The 21,128-nt window shown below is 39.3% G+C and overlaps 2 protein-coding genes across 3 annotated transcripts in view; one reads left to right on the plus strand and one right to left on the minus strand.

Moving 5' to 3' along the window:
* Positions 1-13,807, minus strand: part of NSUN6 (NOP2/Sun RNA methyltransferase 6) — a 32,416-nt gene extending 18,609 nt beyond the window's left edge. The window contains exons 1-6 of one of the 2 annotated variants that reach the window (XM_037510685.1): positions 13,292-13,807; positions 11,942-12,097; positions 9,476-9,555; positions 5,012-5,121; positions 3,905-4,058; positions 1,001-1,082 (exon numbers count right to left, since the gene is read on the minus strand). In XM_037510685.1, coding sequence (XP_037366582.1) covers positions 1,001-1,082; positions 3,905-4,058; positions 5,012-5,121; positions 9,476-9,555; positions 11,942-12,097; positions 13,292-13,366 — 657 coding nt within the window. In that variant the 5' untranslated portion in view covers positions 13,367-13,807. Of the gene's footprint in view, positions 1-1,000; positions 1,083-3,904; positions 4,059-5,011; positions 5,122-9,475; positions 9,556-11,941; positions 12,098-13,291 lie in introns of those variants that run through there. The other variant, XM_037510686.2, reaches the window with a different exon arrangement.
* A 5,066-nt stretch (positions 13,808-18,873) lies between these two features.
* Positions 18,874-21,128, plus strand: part of ARL5B (ADP ribosylation factor like GTPase 5B) — a 28,921-nt gene continuing 26,666 nt past the window's right edge. Inside the window, exon 1 of the mRNA XM_037510687.2 lies at positions 18,874-19,129. Coding sequence (XP_037366584.1) covers positions 19,081-19,129 — 49 coding nt within the window. The 5' untranslated portion in view covers positions 18,874-19,080. The remainder of the gene's footprint in view (positions 19,130-21,128) is intronic.

Consider the following 21,128-nt stretch of genomic DNA (forward strand, 5'->3'; position numbering starts at 1 on the left):
AACAAAGTAAGTATCTATAGCCACCTATTCTATACAGTAACTTTCACAGAGAATGGGCAAAGGCTACTAGATTCCAAACTCTTGTGCTTACTAAAACATGATTTCCTCAAGACACAACTTCTTTAATCAGCCTATGAATAACCTCATCTCCCTAAATCAACAAATTACTGATAACATTTCAGAAACATCAATTTTCTTAACTTTGTGCAATGCAGACTTGAGGTAATATATTCAAATCACCTAGCACAACACCAAACTTATTTTTAAAAAAGTGGCTGCCATATATTACTAAAGAAGAATCAGTATAATTATACATTAGGTTATATATCTTAATGTGTTAAGTCATCATTAGTGTGGAATTAGATAATAACATAAATCTGTTTTTCTATTTTTTAACACCAGAGATAACCTATTAATTTATAAATGCCTTTTGATTAAACACTGGCAGAAAAGAAAGCAAATAATATCTACATGAGTTCACACACAATTACTAATTGTATGACCTTGCTCAAGAACCCTAACAGATCATCTTCAGTATATGCATCTTTTTTAGGGAATAATAATAATACCACCACCACCAATATCACCACCTAAGCAGCAGATAACAAATCAAATGATTTAATGTACACAAAAGTAATTAATAACCACTTGACAAAACACATTAGTAGTAAACCAATTGAATTTTACTCAAGGTTACAAATGGACACTGACATGTATATCAAATGAACACATAATTCAGAGATTAATATTCTCAGATGGAAAACATTAATTGTAATAAGCTATTAAAGCACCCTTGACAAAGAGGAGAAAAAGTAGTTATAAAAAAATCAGAGAAAAAGAAAAAAGTACTAAGTTTTTTCTTACTGCCTAGCAAAAGACCTATTAGAAAAAATACACACTACAAAAAATAAGCTAGAAGCAGGGAAAAAAACTTTAGATCTCAAACAATTCACAAAAATATTTCAAAGTTATTAAATATTTTACTTTTACAAATACTTACCTGTAAAAATACATAGCCAGGCAACAGATTGTCAAATGAAGGGCTGAGATACACTGGTTCCGTCATTCTTACGCCTATACCTCTGAAAAGAAAAAAAAATCTGATATTAGCATGAATTACATACACTACACAAGCTCCATTTCTACAGGAACATACCCATGTGGCATGCCAAATATAAGATGATCTGCCTTTTTAAAACCTCTTGTTAGTCAGCACCAAAAGAGTTACAATATTTCTGAGAATTGTTTCTCAATTTTTACCTGCAGAAAAGTAGTCCGCCATCAGAGAACTAAAAGGGGTAAAGTTATACAAATTTTTCATTTTGGCACAAAAGAATTTCTTTAGAGATATGTGTAAAATAAAAAGGCAAAGAACTTCTGAGCTTTTATTAATTTACTATTATCATTTTGATAACAGATTTTTGTTATTAGTTTTTCTTTTAAAAAAAAGATTTATGCATACAAAACTGGGGTGTAAGCCAGAGATACGGGGGAGTGAGGGGATTCACCAGAGAGTGGGGAGCAGAACAGGCAGATCCACTGAAATACACTGCTGAGGAAAGCAGCGGGCAAGCCAGGAGAGGTCTGCCATCTCTGGCCAACCAGAGATGGAAATCATGCTACAGTGGCTGGCTATAGATAGCTTGATAGCACTATCTTTAACTCCTGTGCCACCAGGGAGGCCCCCTTTGTTATTAGCTTTTCAAGTCAACATTTTGTGAATGTTCTGTTTGCAAGGCACTGTACTAGGTATTTGTACGAGAAACAAAAACATCTTTAAGAATCATACTGATGCCAAACACTGTACTAGGTATTTGTATGAGAAACAAAAACATCTTTAAGAATCATACTGATGCAAAACAATGACAAATGTGCTACGCTGCTATCCTCTCATTTCTGTGGGGAATAACTGCCCAGTACTGACACAATCCTCAAAGGTGATCTCACCTTTCCCAACTTTGTCCCATTTTATGAGTGGCAGTGGAACTAATCAGAGCAGGAAGAGCCAGGACCCAGGAGCGCATGGTGGACAGTGATTCATTCAAACATCAAAAACTGAGAGAGGCTTTCAGAGACTACCAAAAGGGAGAGAAAGCCAAGTGGATGGAGCACACCAGATGGAGCAAGAAAAATGAGAGACCAATGCAGTGTTCTGGGGATTAGACGGATACAGAAAAAAACATAGTCTAGTCATTAAGACAAGATTAAGAGCCAGGATTTATCTAAGTACAAGCAAAGAGTCCAAGCATGGAAAAGAACAGAGTTCTCATATACAATAGATACATTTGTTGCTTAGAACCAGTTTTGGCAGAGAAAAATCTCAGATGGTTTGTACTCTACTTGAAGTAGGCAAGGGACTTTTTTGTTTTAATTTCAACTTAATAGTACTCAACATTTCTGGACAGGATTTTTTCTCACACTCACCAGTTCTCCAACTCTCTAGTGTCCTACAATTCAATACAATTCTAACACAAACTACCCAGGGATATTATCAGACTCCACAGGTTCAAGGATTCATTCTAACAAAACTAGCTCCACTCCAGATGCCTGATGAGTAACCCAACTTGCTATCTTCACTTCTGATTGGCTATAAACGTGAGGGTTCTAACAACCTCTCCTCAGGATTGATCACTCACTAAAATGACCCACAGAACTGAGGAAAACACTTTCCTTACTGTTACCAGTTAATTATGAAGGATACAACTCAGGAACAGTCAGAAGGAAGAGATGCACAGGGTAAAATATAGGAATAGGGCACTCTGTGACTAGACCTCTCCTGAGGCACCACCCTAAGATGAGTTCACCAACTTGGATGCTCTCCCAGTCCCAAGGTCTGGTGGATCAAGGGAGATTACATTCTATAGGTATAACTCATAACTCATGAATTCACTGGTCATTGGTTATCACTGGAGTTTGATCTCCAGTCTTTCTTACCTTCCCAGAGGTCTGGTATGGAACCGAAAGCTCCAACCTAGTTGGTTCCTCTGGCCAATCAGTTCTCATCTGGACTCAACTATTTAGACACCCTCAGTTACTTCATTAACATACAAAGGACATTTTTCTCACTCCTGAGAGTCCCAGGGTTTTAGGAACTGTCTGCCAGAAAACTAGGACAAAGGTCAAATTGTTATGGAACATTAGGTAAATTTATGCTGTTCTTTAGGGTGCAACAATTTCTGTAGAATTTGTAGCCTGTCCCTGTAGTAGGTATGACTACTGGAGGAGTGTGCGGTCCAGTGCTAGATAAATTCACAGCTCTCAGCATACCTACATCATATGTCAACCTGGAGTAATTGTTCGTAGAATGTCTAAACAGGCAAAAAACACTACACAAATGAAGAAACTGGATTGCCCGTGACTTTATTTGGAACCAGAAGCAACCAGCTATGATTTAAAACGAACTATATTTTAATTTGGTTTGCACAAATCCAAACATTAATTTTTGGCCACAAATATTTATCTGAGGGCTGACTTTCTGATAAAACTTACATATATATACATATATATAAACATATTAAAATTATAAGCTTTCCTTTAAACAAAATCATAATGTTAAAAAATATTTGCATAGGTCATCTAATTCAACCTTAGCCAAGATGAGTATTATATTCCAAAGATGAAAAATTTTGTAATCAATAAAATTCAAGAGTAAAAATAAAAGTATTTGCTAATTAAAGTGTGACTAGTTGCTGACAAAGATTGCCACCTGATCATTTTCCTTTTTAAATAAAAGCATTTTTTCCAAAAAACATGGAAATATATGAGTTAAACAATTATTTTATAGTTGAATCTATAGCCAAAAAAACTATTCATATAATGCAACTAAATGTATTTTTTACATTGTTCTTAATTTTTGAACTACAAAAAAGACACTTATTTCCCTCAGATAACTCAGATGACCTACTTCAGTTCAGGTAGCCCACCAAAGATTTCTTTTCGGCTTAGTTCAGAAACTCCATTTCCAAGAAATACTTTCGTTCCATCAAATTCTTTGGCTCCTTTCTTACATTTGCCTTTAACATCAGAGTATACAGAAATAACATCTCCAGCTTTCATAACTAGAAAAAGAAGAAAATCGCATTACATTGACCTATACTTGGGTAATGTTAGAAAGAGCAGCTAGGGTCTGGCCCAGCAGAACAGCACCAGGGCAGCAAGACTATCTCCTCATGTATTACTGGACCCCTATTTTCATGAACAGAGCACAACTCCCAGAATGCCACAAATAGGACTTTCTGAAAGGGGTGGGATGAGGGGGGAACTGTTGGAAATGAGGGGAGAAGCTGAGTGGCCATGTTGGACTTAAAAACACTGAACTGGTGGTGCATGCCCGCTCTTTTTTTACTACCACCTGGGAATATGGTAGACTGCATGAGGCTACAATCAAGCGCTCTCTCACACACATGCTCTCTTTCTCCCACTGCCTTAATGATGTAAATAAATCCTTTTTATTTCTCTGTGTGTCCTGCATTCATGAGCACTCACCAATTGGGTAGTGAAAATTTTTTTAGTTAGAAGGGGAGAGTGCTTTGAAGGCATCAATAGTGCAAATGAAGGAGTTTAAACTGCTTTATCTCAATTTTAACTCTAACAGAAAATGTTTTTTTTAATTTTTAAATGTTTCCTAACAAATTTAACTGGAAACGGGTCAAAAATATAGACAATTATCATAATAGAATAGTGTACAGCAGTAAATACAGTAGACCTATACATCAGCAAGAAAAATTTTTTTAAAAGCCAGTAACATAATAATTAAATATGTCATTTATACAAAAACTTTAAAAGACCTACATACTGTATTTTATTCATGGATCTACATACACATATGTGAAAATATAAAGTAAGAATTGATAGATTACAGAGCAAGTTTGTAATGATAAAAAAAATGGAAGGAATAGCAATGGACCAGGCAATGGAAACGCTTTGGCAATGCAAATTTTAACTCTGCTTGTAATTTTTCCTTTTAATAAAATGTATGAAGGAAAAAAAGAAAAGAAATAAACATACTTACATTTTGAAGCTGACACAATTCCTGGAACATAGACATGGGCTCCTCTTAACACTGCATTGCCACACTGGGCTCCAACAATGGCTTCACACTGTTGTTTCTTTATGTTCTTCCTAGGAATGTAAGACAATAGATTTAACAGCGAAAACTACCTCCAACACCCATCAACCTTTTCAAAGTTTCAATCTAAATCCTTGTCATTTTTGTCCCAAGATGTCACTAATGGATAAATGAGAAAAAGTTTTAAAAATAAGAATACATGTGAAGGAAATAGTTTTTTTTTTCTTTTTTTAAAAAAGGTGGCACTTAGAAAAAATAAAAAGAAGTTGTAGTGGAAGGCAAAAATTGCTGAATCATATTATAGCCATTGCTATTTTTGTAACAGCATTAAGAGAGAAGTTCTGTCTTCAAAGACTGAAACAGGTAATATACAAGAGTCCAAAAAGTTTGTAAATGGTTTCATGATAAATCATCAATATTTTATACTACACAAGCAAAATAAGTCCTTTTTTCTTTCCTCGCTGCTTGAATTTTTTTTTTTTTTTTGAGTGTCTTTTTCTTATCTCCTAACCATTTCTCAGGTCACTAAAATATGGGTATCACACCTAATACTCAGAAAAAAACTTTCAAAAAAAAAGGAAAAGAATTTTTTCAAGACGGGGTGTCTATGTGATCAGTCACAAATAAAAATCTCAAGCACTGTGTTTCTAATGAGCTTCCCTGGCTGGCAACATCTCAAATGTATTATCACAACTTCTTGCTGGGGGAGTTTAGTATGTCTTTTTATGATCTCCAAATGACCAACTAGCAATAAATGTCTCAGGTTTCCACTGTCACCTGGTGTCACACATTCTCATTGCTCATTCTCTGCCTACTCAAGGAGATTCAACATTCCCCATGCTCCAAGTTTCAAAACATGCCACTTCTTTGTACTTTGCATTCTATCCTTTGGCAATCATTTGATTTCAACAATCTCTTACATAAACAGGTAATTATACTTAGGTATGCCAGAATAACTTCAAACTCAAGTCCTAAACAATGTTAATTTTCTCTTACCCACTCCTCAAATCCTTGTCAATACCTCAAATCTTTTCATCTTCTATACTTCCAATCTTACACAAAGTCTTATAATCTGCCTGGATAACCATATTAGAAACCCCCACATCATCTTATTCCCTTCTAAACCTTCTAACTTGACAATTCAGTGAGTTATCAAATCAAGCCCCCTCTAGTCTGACAGATCTTCTGGGCCTATCTCCTGAAGGAAGACATATTTCATCTCCTAGCTGGATCACTAGAACAGCTTCCTGCCTTTTCCCTTAGCTACTTTCAGTTATTTTTCATATCTTTGTGTTCTGGAGTTTCATCCTGATGTATCTAAATGGATTATTTTTACTTTTGGCTTCAAACTCATTTCTTAAACCTATCTTTCACTACATTTTTCATTATTGTCTTTGCCCCAATATTTCCATTGTCTATATCTGGGACTTATTAAAAAATATGCATTGCTTTTTCCTTCTATTTTTCCTTCTCAATTATATTGATATATCTGACTTATTTCCTGCATATGTATCTATTTCAATAATTCAATAATTATTCATCACTTAGGTCTAAACTACAGTTTAATTCATTTGAGTTTTTCATTTTAATATTTTTGTCTCTAGAAATTATTTTGCAATTCTACCTTTTTTTCCTTAGGGTCTTTTAAGATTTAAATTCCTAAGACCATATCAGTACAAGCTCTCTGCCCACCTGCAGGTGCCTCTCTTTTTCTAATAAACCTAACCTTTTAAACTGTAAAGAAAAAAGATGTAGGTTCCTATTTTGGTTTTAAATACTTTTTTAAAAACTAACTTTATAGTCTCCACCAGATATAGCTCTAATTGCTACAATTTTAGGGGAAATATAACCCTTCAGTTTATTGAATATGTTGCTTCTCACACATGGTGATTTGATTCCTATTAGTTTTTAACCATGAGAACTGTGGTTGGCCTAGACTGAGAATATGCCACTCCAGAGTAACTCGGCCTGCTTTTGCCAAGCACCTCAGGAATTGGTTTGGGATCAAATTTTTGTGTTACTTTCCCAGACTGCAGGTTTGCTTCAGAACTACCAGGTAGTATGACTTTGAATTCTAGACCTTTTTGAGGTTTGAAACCATATTTTTACATTCTCAAAAGATTTTTTCCATCAACCTATACCCTAAGGTAAGAGAGCTCCAATTACTAATTACTGCCTTGTACTGACTGCTGGATATTTCTTACCTCCTAGTGTTAATACACTGTTGTTAAAAAACAAAGCAGGGCCTCCCCTGGTGGCGCAGCAGTTGAGCGCTGGGCTGCGAGGCTGAGGCTGCCTGCAGCCTCTGCAGTGCCGGTTCCTTCCCTGGCCGTCAGCGAGGGTCCCACCAAAAAAAAAAAAAAAAAAAAAAAAAACCCACAAAGCAGCTAAATTTAGGAAGCCACTTTCTTTCCTATGACCCAATCTCCAAACATTGCTTACCATGCTTGTCACTGTTTTCAGTTACTCTTCTTTCTACTTCCCTGGATAGTTCACTTATATTCATAATCACTCAGCTGTGCGTTTTTAAGGCCTATATTTTATTTAATACTCTTAGAAGTATGCAACAGAAACATTTTCAGATCACCACACTGTTGGAAATAAAGACTCTGAAATACCATCCAAACTTGTTCCCAGTCTTGTAATTCATTGTATGTATGTACACACCCTCTCACATTTTAAGAAACAATATTTTTACTGCAGGCAATGCAATCTATCACATTTCTTTTTAAAAATGTTCATTAAAAACCCACTGAATTTATTTCACAACCTACTAATAGGTAATGATCGACACAGTTTGAAAAATAATTTTATGTTATTATTGTTAGTATGTTATCTATGTTAGTACTGTTTCTAAAACAGAGATCTAGGGCCTCCCCTGGTGGTGCAGGCGGTTGAGCACGGAGCTGTGAAGCTATCCGCAGCCTCTGCAGTGCCGGTTTGTTCTGGCCGGCCAGCGAGGGTCCCACATAGCACCACAGACCTCTCCTGTCTCGGCTGCTGTTCCCCTCAGCAGTGTATTTCGTCAATCTGCCTGTTCTGTTCCCCACTCTGTCTCTGGTGAATCCTCTCACCCTCCCGCACATCTGGCCTGTACCCTGGTTCTTGTATAAATTAATAAATAAATCTTTAAAAAAAAAAAAACAAAACACAGATCTAGTCATGATTTTTAACACAATTCTTTGACTCCTATAGTCTATGCAAAAAAGAAAATGTTACTTAGTTCAAAAAAAAAAATTGTATACTTCATAGCCCCTCTCTCCCATCTTCTTCAACCTCTTCTTTCACCAATCTCTGCAAACAACTACATAGCCAAAAACCAAAACAAAACAAAAAAACACCACCTCAAAATACAAAACCTATGAGCTAGACCCCCTATCAGTTCTGCTTACCATGTCAAGACATGCGACAGTGACAACAGCCCACCACAAAGGCCTAAGTTCAGTCCCCACAAGGGCACTAACCCACATATGGCACAGCAGACCTTTCCTTTCTAGCCTACTGTTCCCCTTAGCAGTGTATTTCAGTAATCCACCTGTTCTGCTTCCCACTCTGTCTCTGGTGAATCCTCTCAACCCCCTCCCTGTACCTCTGGCCTGAACCCTAGCTCCTATATGCATAAATCAATCTTTAAAACTACATAAATATTTCTACTGCTTCAATAAACCAAAATTGATCAAACAATTGCTCCACTGTTAACCACTAAATTGCTTTAAAGGTTTAACAAAATGAGGAATTTATATTTTAATGTAATATATACTATACATTGTACATACATAGTATAAATTGTATCATTTGTTATACAATTATAACAAAGTAACATATTATGTATTTCTATATTTATTTATTGAAACTCTCAAGGGTATGAAAAATTATACCATGATTAGGTATTTTTAAATGCTGTTTGAAAATAGAACACCCATTATATGGAAAGCTTATTTTATCAATTTTCAAATGTACACCTTCCAAATACGTAAAGTAGTAGAACATTGCTTTTCTACTCATAGTACCTCATGGCAATTTAACATAATTGTGAATAAGAGAAAAAAATTACAAATGCATTGGCTAGGAATGAAAAAAAAAGTCTTGTATTTTTGTTGCTCAAAAAAGTTTATAATTTAGTACTGATATCTCAAGATACACAAATAAAAAATTAAGTTTCTTCAAAAGTAAAAAAATTATGGCACTAAATGGAACCTAAAGTGTATTAATCAACATATTTGGGTCCATTCCCTGTCTTCTTCTGTAATATTTCCATGATAGAGTATGAAAATCAGCATTTATGAATTTTTGAACTGTGAATTATAATCTAGCTACTCAGAAAGCTAATAATGTAGTATTATCAATAAAAAAGAACCTGTGACAAATTTTCATTTATAAGATTTTGAAGATGAAATAATTACAAACCTAGGTCCAATAACAGGAATAAGTAAGATATCCTGAAGATCTGGATGTTGAAGAATAGGAACATTTAATCCATTATACTGCTGTTAAAAATAAATACACATAATTATAAAGCAATCAACTCATTTGATAAAGTTTCATTTATGGAGTTTTTCAGTATTATTACCTCAAAGACCACAAAGCATGGTTGGGGATATTTTCATCTTATTCAATGGGATACATTTTGAAAAAAACAAAAGCTTCAAAACAACTATTTTTCTCTATAATTTGATTTTGGAGTATTTTGCCTCTCTACAAGGTTCAATTCTGCTTTGTTTGGCTTGATAAATACAAACTATGTTTATCTTAAGTGACTCACTTTGAAAACATACAACAGAATTGTACTTAGTCCTCTTAAGTTTATGAACACAACATGAAAGATTGAGATTAAATACTATTTATTGGAAATTATCAAAACTAGATGAGGAAAATAACTGCTTTTGGCAAAGGTTAGGATTTTCAGCATCCTCCATTGTACTTGACATTCAGACTTAAAACATGGTCAGAGCCAGCGATGTAGAAGTTGGGGCCAGCTCAGTCTCATTACAGTCAACTTTGTGTCTCTCTTCCCATCTCTATGGTCAGGCAGGTAGCTTGAAATCAACCATAGTTGGAGTAATTTCACCACCAAAGTTAGCAAATACTACAAACAGGCTATTTTTCCCCTAAAGTTAGTTGTTTAGTACATACCAGCACATGACTTTTATAAGTAGAATGACTGGGCACCCTTCACAAAAGAATAAAGCATAGAACAGTGGACTGGATAGCAGGGACTGAACATTTTATCAGAGGGCAATATGCAAATATTTGAGAACAAGTTTCTTGCATGTAGGCTAGGGTTATCAACTAATTAATGCTCACATATTACATGAAATAACAATGATACCAGATATTTGCATTGCCATATAGTATCTGTATACTAGAAAAAATCTTTTAAAATCAATTTATTTCTAAGTTGATAGAGAAAATGTGTTAATACTTTAGAAATCTAACTACATTTCTACCAGGTCAACAACTCCCCCACTTTTCTGCTTCGTCCAGGCAAAGGATCCAGTTAGCCTGAAAATACTAACCATTTCCAACAGATACCTAATAATAAATCTGAACTCATCAAACTGTTTTCTCTTTCTCTTTCCCCTTCTCCCTCAGGTCAGCCATTGTTTGTGTCCCCTCTTGTACATACTAGAGTAAAATGATTTTCCCAAGGAGAAAATAATGAATTTTGTCATTTGCTTTTATTATTTAAATATTTGCTTTACACTATAGAAATATAGAAATCAATCCTTCTCAAGCCAAGTTTTATTCTCTCCTTTTCTATCACATATTAAGATACAAAAATAAAACTTTGATAAAACCACACCCATGTATATAACTTTTCTGCAACACAAAAAAACTTTTTAAAATAACCCTGCTTCTTTTTCTATCTGTCCCACGCCTTACTGAGATATAATTTACATACCATAACATGCTCCCATTTTAAATGCATAGTTCAATGATTTTCAGTCAATTTAAACAATTGCACAGCCATCACCACTATCCAGTTTTAGAGTATTTCCATCTATGCACAAAGATTCCTAATGTCCATTCACAGTCAATCCCTGTTCCTAATACCAAACCCAGGCAATCACTAACCTACTTTCTTTCTCCATAAAGTCAGTTTCTAGACACTTCATATAAATGGAATATATGGTCTCTTGTTTGTGGTTTGTTTCAGTTCACATGTTTCTGAGGTTTACCCATGTGGCAGCAATATCAATGGTTCATTACTTTCAGCAGTATGATATTTAAGCATATGAAGACACCACCTGTAATCATCCGTTTTTAAAGATTTATTTATACAAGAACCGGGGTACAGGTCAGAGGTGCTGGAGGGTGAGAGAATTCACCAGAGACAGAGTGGGGAGCAGAACAGGCAGATGGACCAAAGACACTGCTGAGGAGAGCAGCAGGCAAGGCAGGAGAGGTCTGCTGCGCCATGTGGGTTTCTCCCTGGCGGGCCAGGAATCAAACCTGCGCTGCAGAGGCTGTGGACAGCTTCACAGTGTGGCATTCAACCCGCTGCGCCACCGGGGAGGCCCTTGTAATTTTCTATTTAGACTTTTCCCTTGCCATTAATCCCTAAACAACACAGTACAACAACTATTTACATAGCATTTATATTATATTAGGTAGTATAAGTTGTCTAGAGATGATTCAAAGTGTATGGGTAGGTTGTATGTAGGTTATCTGCAAACATGGCACCATTTTATATAAAGGACTTAAATATCCAAGGGTTTTGGGATTATCCGGAGATGGATCCTGGAACCAAAGCCCAAGGGAGTAGAGAAACAACTCAATAGCCATATAGCATTCATAGGATTTTAAGTAAGCAACATAACAGATTATAAAACTGTAATTATAAACACAGCAACATAAAAAATTTGCACCAACCTTCTGAAGTTCATCAAATAACAGATTTTTCACATGCTGTACTGATGCTAAATGTGTATTTACTCTGACAGTAGTGAACGATGGAGGGTATGACAAGTGACTTAACAGACTTTCAAACTTCCTTTCTGCTTCATGCTTACCTACAGCAGACACAACCTGAAAAGAAAATATAAGTAACATCTCAATTTCACTTCACGAATTATAAATATTAAGCAGAAAATGTATCCACATTTGTTCCAACTTAAAAAAAAAAATCTTTTAGTACTTGTTCATTTCCATTCCGTTTTGCTAAATTATGGATTATAACAATGGTATCTCTCTCAAGGTGACTAGGTTTAATAATAAACATGAATACCTAACAAAAACCCAAAATAAAGGGCTTCAACTTCAAACCATTAACATTTTGAACATATTAACATTAGCTACATTTATATATGTAAATTCAGGATTTTATTCTACTTATTTATAATGCATACAGTGGTAACAATTTAGCCGTTTGACTAAAAACCAAAGATGTGGAAAATACAACGTTGCCTAGAGGCAGGATGGTGAAGTGGAAAGGGAACAGGTTTGGTAACCAAAGACAATCAACATTTAAAGACTTCTGTGCAAGGCAATGCCAGTAGCAAATAAACACCTGTTGAGGACTTAGTGTGTGGCAAACATGCCACTGCTTTCTCTTATGATTAATACCCTCACACAACCTTGTAGGGTATTTTCAATCATCACTTTCCAGAGAAAAGAAAATCAAGGTTAAGTGATGTGAATTTACTCAAGTACTGGCAGTAAATCATAGGTTTGGGATTCCAAATCTATGCTTTTCATTTCAGTACTGTTACCAGAGAGCTGTGTTAATTTGTGTCAGTTACACGGCTCCTGTTTCCTCACCTATTTAACTGTGTAAACAAATTGCAAAGATTCAAATATAAAGGTTTGCAAATCACCTAGCACAAGTGCACAACTGGTGGCATGTAACAGCCACTCAATTACAGTATCCCTTCCAGCTCAATGCTGAAATAGCTCCTGCTCGAAAAACACAGGTGGAGCCTCTCTACAGGGCAAATTCTCAAGGACAGAGGTTTTTTGCTCATCCTTGCAACTCCTACAGTGCAAAGTCTAGTGTCAGACACAGCTTTCTCCCTCCCTTTGCCATAATTAAATGTTAAAATATATGCCTCCGTTACCTCAGCTCTCGGGAAACATTAAACACCTGCGGAAAGACTTTTTTACATTCGGAAAAAAACAAGCAGTAAGAGACAACAACTCAACAAAATTAATTTTCTTTCAGACTTTTTGCTTCTGAAGTGCGTATGTGAATTTTTGCAAACATCTAACATGTGTCTGACCTACCTCCTTATTCATAAAGCTTTCTTTAAGGTAGTTTTCAACCTCAGGTCTTAAAGATATTTTAGGAAAAATAAGCATTTTTTCCTCTAGCTTCGTTTTCTCCAAGAGAAATGCTGAGAAAACCTTGGTTTTGCTATTGCCGAACGGCCGTGGGCGTCTGGTGGGAGGAATAACCACCCACAGCGTGCCGGGCCGGCAGGACGCCCAGGAAACTCCCGCTCCGCCAGGTTATATTCGGAACTGCGGGGGGCTCCACGCTCCCCCGCGCGGGCAGCTGGTAGCGGGCGGCTTCCTCGCCTCCACCACGCCGGTCCTCGGGCCTCCTAAAATGAGGGCCCCTCACGGAGGTCACCGTGCGGCGAGGCCACTCGTGTTACAGGAGAAAAATACAAACAAAAGCGTGACGAGCGAGTCCGTGGCGCACCGGTCGCAGGGCTGGAAACTAGGGCGGCACCGCTTTGAAGCTTCCAACCTCGGGCCTCATTTCCAAACTCGCGCCCCCCAAGGTCGCTACCGAAAGCCACTTCCGGTCGCGTCACTTCCGGTGACGCGACCTGCGGCCCCGCCCCGGCCCCGCCCCCGGCCAGCTGCCAATTTCTTTTTTTTAATAATAAATTTTATTTTTATATTCCCCATACAATTGCAACCCCCCCATTCTGACCCCAATCCCTCCCCTCCCGCCCCTCACCCCCCAAAAAGTGTCTCTGGTTCATAGTTTTTTGTTGATTTTGGTTTTCACTTTCTTACAGTTATTCATTTTCCTGGTCCCTTATTTAAGTTTTCTAGATTCCTGCTATGAGTGAGACCATCCGGTATTTTTCTTTTTCTTTCTGGCTTATTTCGCTGAGCATGCCCCCGAGTTTGTGATCCCCGAGTGGCCCACTTTAGGGTGATTTAAGGGCAAGGGAAAGGGGATAGCAGTTGGGGTGAACTAACTCTTTGGGCTCCTGGGTGAGGGAGGCTGGGTGCCCGGGGAAGAGGGAAGATAGTGTGGGTTGAGTCGAAAATTTCGCTGCCCTGAACGTGAGGTGGAGGCCAATGAGTTACCTGCTCGCCTGTTATTACTGGCTAGACCTCCAAGGGAAGGATGACACCAGGGTTTATTTGGACCTTTTCAGGCGCCCTTTGATTCCATGGAACTGTAACAGGGTGGTCCCCAGGAAAAGGGGAGGTTCCCTGCCCCACCCAAGGGAGGGTGGAGCTGAGCAGGAGGAGAAGCTGCAGAAGAGACTGAGGAAGGAAGCAGGATGGAGCCAGGAGACCTGGAGGAGGCAGGATGGAGCCTAGAGACACGTGAAGAAGCTGCGCTTGTCTTTTGGTCGTGGACTGGGTGACACAGATGTGGGTGAGACCCGTGGGGAGGTGACAATGGCAGCTTTTATCTTGATGTTGATTTTGCTCTTTTCCTTCCGGGCTTGTTTGGTTGTTTCTGACTCTTTTCTGTGGGGTCCCCACTGGAAGATGCTTTAGACTTGTGGCAGGCTTTGGGGCCTTGCTCTGGGCCGATCCCATATGGATGGAGTTTTACCCACGAGGGGACAGGTAACTTTGGGTGCTTCATTTAGAAACTAGACTCTTTGCCTTACCTGTATTGTTTCCTAGTTTTTATTAAAGTTCCTTCCCATTAAAGTCTCATATGTTTTGTGTTGATGCGGCAGATGGCAGAACCCATTTAGAATAGACAATAGGCAGGTTTGCGGGGTTTGGGCTGTCCCTCTCCCTGTCCTATAACAGAACTACCTTACTTCTCTCAGGCATACTGCTCTGACTTCAGTTGAGAATGATTATTAAAAATCTCAGTAACCGAGTTAATGGTTTGTTTATATGAATGTTCAGATAAATATTTTAAAACCCATAGAATTTACAGTTAGCTTAAAGAAAAGCTAACAGCTACCTATATCATAGTTGATTTTACTCTAAAGCTCAGGAAACCCTTGGCCTAATCTTTCTGTGTTAAGGATGAGGAAAACAATGTGTTGGTTTTGATTGCTGTTTTGCTGTACAGCATGGTCATTAACAGGTAACTGCAGCAAAGATTTTTTTTTCCTTAGAGTTTTTCTCACATGGAATTTTTTTTTAAATATAATAGCTACTTTGTATGACACACCAGGTTCTGTAAAAATATTCTGAATTGCAACCATTGAGCCACACAACTCTGCAAGGTGATTATCATCATCTCTTACAGAGGAGTAAAACAATGCTTCCAAAGCTGAAATACGTCTCCATCACCTCACAACTCCTGAAGCTGAATTAGAATAAAAGACACCTGGCTTCTTAAGCCAATATCCAGTCTCTCCACCATGGCATATTTCTTCAGTGGTATTCTTCTGCAGCTAAATCTTCTAAAAGTTACTAGGAAAATATCTAAACTAGGCATTTCCAAAGTATTTTTTCCAACCTCAATATTATGGTGATCGTAGCACCAATAATGATTGGAGTCTGTATTTAGAAAAAGGAGCAAGTTGGGCCTCCCTGGTGGCACAGCAGTTGAGTGCTGGGTTGCAAAGCTGCCCGCAGCTTCTGCACCACCGGTTCGATCGCCGGCTGCTCCCCGGCCACCGGAGGAGGGCCCCACATGGCACGCAGACCTCTCCTGCTGCCCGCTGCTCCCCTCAGCAGTGTACTTCAGTCCTTCTGCCTGCTCTGCTCCCCGCTCTGGCTCTGGTGAATTCTCTCTCCCTCCCGCACTTCTGACTGTACCCCGTGCTTGTTTAAATAAATAAATAAATAATCTTTTAAAAAAAAAAAATGCAGACTTTAAAAAAAAAAAAGAAAAAGGAGCAAGCTGAGCTGGGCCTAAACTCCAAAAGGTTAGAGACTTTATCTCACCATCACAAAACCAGTGCCTAGCAATAGGCACACAAATCTGGAATGATTAGATGAATAGATGGATGAGCTTCTCTGTAGACCAAGAAAAATGCTGATAAGGCATATATTTACTGGAAAATTTGTTCACTAGTTCAGCAGATGGGAACAGTACTGAGGACCTGTACACTATCCTGGGCTGACATTATTGTAATGGCAGCTATGCTGATGAAGACATTATAAATTTTAAGTTAACATGCTGTCTAAGCAAAGGAAGATCCCCTGTAGGAATACAGCCATATAAGTTATTTAGCTCTCAGTGGGGTGATAAGCAGAGGCTTGAGGGTCATAAAAAAAAATCTTAGATACGATGTTAAATCTCAGTTTATGGTGGTCGACAATTTAACTTTATCAAAAACAATAAAACCTTATTCCTTAGTATTTAATCTCATGAAAAAGGCATAGATTGGGGAAAAGCCTTGAATGGCCAGAATTCTGGAGACTGACCAACTGGAGTTCATCTGGAGACTGACCAACTAAAGTCACAGCGGACATTATCTTACTACTAGGATAGCTTTTTTTAGAATTCATTTTGTTCCTAGTTGGCAGAACATGCTCTCCCTGGACTCATGTATGCCATTTATCATAGTTAACTGAATAATAAATTGAATTCAATTCCAACTGAAGCTAGTTCCTCAAATTATTATCTGTAATTAATTTATAATAGTTTTTTTTTTTAAAAACGGTTTAATTTTATTTCTTTATGCATACAAGAACTGAGGTGTAGACCAGAGATATGCAGGGGTGAGAGGATTCACCAGGGACAGAGTGGGGAGCAGAACAGGCAGACTGACTAAAATACTCTGCTGAGGGGAGCAGTGGACAAGACAGGGGAGGTCTGCTGTGCCATGTGGGTTAGCTCCCTGACCACCTGTAGTACTCAAAGAAACTAAATTACAGAATCTAAATTTTGTTTTTTACTAACAAAACTTAGACTGCAATGTCCCTTAAAGCCTCTATTTACACAAACACAAAATCACTTAGTTATTGTTCAAATCATGGACATGAAAATTAAACTAATCCTCAGGGAGGATTTACAGGAGGTTAAAACTTGCCTTCAATATCAGAAAATTTGAATACACTAACCCATGTATAAATCTTATAGGATCTTTGAATCCTAACATTGGAAGGACATCATAAACCATGCACTTCTCTTTGTACAGGTAACAAAACAGTTTGGTATATTAAAGGGCCAGCTGTCAGGGTTAAAAATCCTACCACCTGGCGAAACAGCAGAGTCTTTTCAGCTAAGCACTCTCCTTCAACTGGTTTCACCTGCACTTATTTCAGTTTATGCCAGGCTGTGAAGCTTTTAAAGTTTTACAAGGCTTACTTACAAGTTTAAATTGGGTTTGTTAACACCTAACCATGGAAAAGAAAAATGGAAACAATTACCTTTCGAAATGGTACATATGGGGGTTTCTTAGTTAACTGAATAATAATAAATTGAATTCAGAGCCAGCTGCAGTCAGTTCTTCCAAGTATTACCCAGTTTATAAAAATTCCTTCTAGGAAATACTATTGCTATAATATTTCCTTGGTTCGACTTTTTTTTCCTTGAAATTCTTTCTTTTGCTCTAGGGCACATGTAGTTTTTCTTCTATGTTGTTAACCTGGCAGAGATTATTGGGACGCATTTTTAATTAAAAGACGTTATTGGGGCCTCCCTGGTGGCGCAAGGGGTTAAGCGCCACACTATGAAGCAATCCACAGCCTCTGCACCACATGTTCAATCCCCGGCCTGCCAGGGAGCAACCCACATGACAAAGCAGACCTCTCCTGACTCACCCTCTGCTCCCCTCAGCAATGTATTTCAGTCAGTCTGCCTGTTCTGTACCCCGCTCTGTCTCTGGTGAATCCTCTCACCCCCCACATCTCTGGCCTGTACCCCAGCTCTTGTATGCATAAATAAATCAATCTTTAAAAAAAAACTTTATTTGCAATTAAAATTTTAGAAAAGGTTAATCTCTTCTTCTGTGCTTTGGGGACCCAGGAAAATAGACTGCTTGGCAAAATTGGGGTGGGGGGGCTAAATTAATCGCATGACTTAATGGCTAGTCTCCCCATCCATTAAGAATGACGGCAGAGGGCCTCTCCTGCGGCTCAGCTGTTGAGCGCTGGGCTGCAAAGCTGCCCGCAGCCTCTGCAGCGCCGGTTCAATCCCCGGCCGCCCGCTCTGGCTCTGGTGAATCGTCTCGCCCTCCTGCGCTTCTGACTGTAACCAGTGCTTGCATAAATAAATAAATAAATCTTAAAAAAAAAAAAAAAAAAAAAGAATGACGGCAGAACCTCAAGCCTGCCGGCCTGTACACGGTGACAGCAAGTTTCCTTGTGAGCGAAACAGTCCTCACATAGCAAAGGGCAGCGAACGGCTGCCGCTCAGTTAAACCACCTCAGCGGGTCCCCTTTAAGCGCAGGCACCTGCCAGACGCAGACCCGCGCCAGGCGGACGCGCCTAACCAGTGACGACAGGGCGCGGCGCCGACGCCCACTCCCAGCGCGCCCAGCCCGGGAGCCGGAAGTGAAACCAGAGGAAACGCCACGTCCCAGGCGTGGGTGGACGTAAGCGCGCCGACGTCAAACACCGTTTTTCCGGCGATGGGTGGTCCTGGGACCCAAAGGGGAGGCGGGGCGGAGGCGGGGCTTGGGGCTGGCGGAGACGCTGCAGGGTAGGTGGGTTCAGACAGAGGGGACTACGGGTCGGCGTTGGGCTCAGGGGGCTCGAAACAAAGGACTGTCCGGTAGGGGACTCGGCGCGGCGCCCTCGGACGGCCAGCTGAGCCGGATTGAGGCGCGTGGACCCCCCGGCGCCCTCGCCACGCCGTCTCAGTCGGCTGCTCCCCGGTTCCCCACAGGCATCGTCGCGGTGGGGGACCCGGCGCAGCGGCACCTGCTGCTGAGGGACCCCGCGGCCCGTCGAGGTGCTCATGATGGGGCTGATCTTCGCTAAACTGTGGAGCCTCTTCTGTAACCAAGGTGAGAGGATGGAGCTGCGCGGCGGCCCGAGTCCGAGGAGGGTCTGGGACCGCCAGCGGCGGGGCTCTGGGGGGACGCGGAGGTTCTGAAACGCGGAGAAGTGACTCCAGGGCACGGGTGGAAACTCGGGATTGACGCTGGGAGATGGGGCGGGAGAGACCCGAGGTGGCAGAGAACGGGGAGTCGGAAAAGGGGGTATTTAGAGTCCCAGGATTCAAAAACCAATAATTTTTGGATTTTAGTGAAGCAAAACAGAACGCACCTGGTGATGCTAGAGGGGGTTGGAGGGCCCTTCCCGATTCTGTGTCTCGCCCCGGGATAGTGTCCGCCCCTGAAACCTATCAACTATTTTTTTTTTTTTTGAGGGGGGGGGGCGCTGGTATTGCTTTGTTTTCCTCCCCGCTCGTTCTTTTTCTCTGCTCTCCAGGACTCAGGAAGGAGTTGCCCTGCTGAGATACGTGGGTTTCCTTTATTCCTTTCTTAGATGTTAGAAACTTCTTCTAAATGCCTTTGGACTATGTGGGATACTGCGTGTCCCTAATTAGTCCAGAACTGGAGGTGAGACACCTAGAAGTTGCAAAGCCAAAGAGCCAAGAAGTTGTAAAACCTGTTCTGAGTCAGTGAGAATGGGATGTGATGTCTTCTAAAGAGAGGGGATAGGGAACAGGGAACGGATAAGTCGTCGAGTTTTAGGCATTGTCTTAATGTTTTCTTGTGATGGAAGCCAGTTTTTAAATTCGACTAGTTTTATTTTGCATTTAATATCCGGACATAATGTAAATCAGTGTTTCGTGATGCTACCCATTTGCTGCTGCTAATATGCTATCTTTTTTCTGGATTTAAGACGTGAAGGGAATGAAATGGATCGAGTTCACTTCTGGAAATTGATAAGAGCATAAAAATAGTTTTTCTCAAGGTTATAAAGATAGATATGTGCAAACACGTAACCTATGTGTGTAAATATACGGTTATTGCAGACACATTTTTGATGTGATTTTAGAATGGCTAGAATTTAACTCCTTGTGACTATTATCCATAAATTGAGTACATTTTAAAGGTTTATTTATGCATACAAGAACTGGGGTACAGGCCAGATGTGTGGGGGTGTGGGGTGAGAGGATTCACTAGAGACAGAGTGGGGAGCACAACAGGCAGATCTACTGAAATACACTGCTAAGGGGAGCAGCAGCGTTGACTGCCCTGAGGATTAGCAACCTGGCCAGGGATGGAACTCATGCTGCAGATAGCTTTCCAGTGTTGAGACTTAACCTGTTGGGCCACCAGAGAGGCCCAGAATACATTATTTTTTAAATGGTTTGTATTTTCTAATTTTTGTTACATGAATTCAGTACTGTGTAAAGCAACATTTTAAAGACATGTTAAAAAGTATAAAGATTAATAATCATCTATTTGTCTTTTTTCACAGTTTAAGAAATAAAATACTACTACAGTCATTGGTTCTCACTGTATAACCTGTCCCATGTCTCTATCTCCTCTCCCTATCTTTTTGGGAAGTGGGGTGGGTGATAGGGTGAGACTTCTTAATCATACTGGAAAAGAATGAAGGATGTAAAGGTAAAATTCAGGAGATGATGAAAGACACTTTAAACTGCTTTTATGTAGTCACATAATTTTTCAACCTCTTAAATCCCCATTATTATTCAGTATTTTTATTTTCCTTTAACTGTCATGTTGCAATTTTAGAGCTAGTGGTTATTCTGTCCTTTTATTCTCATTTATTCATGCAACTAACATTCTTAGGCCCTAAGCTAGTTCAGAGTTCTGCATTTGAGAGACAAAGATTAAAAAAAAAATACATAGTTAGTTGCTGTCCAGCTTCTTAAGATCAATAAATGAGGCAGGCAATGGAAAAAATGCAGTGTGGTAAATTATTTAACAGATATCTATAAAAATACAGTGGTGACTGCAAGAAGGAAATGACTAATTTTTCTCAGGTGGTTTCTAGAAGATTTTACAGAAAAAGGTGTACTTTGACTTT

The sequence above is a fragment of the Talpa occidentalis genome, unplaced genomic scaffold, assembly GCF_014898055.3.
Source record: "Talpa occidentalis isolate TD23 unplaced genomic scaffold, MPIMG_talOcc4v2.1 talOcc4.14, whole genome shotgun sequence".
Lineage (NCBI taxonomy): Eukaryota > Metazoa > Chordata > Mammalia > Eulipotyphla > Talpidae > Talpa > Talpa occidentalis.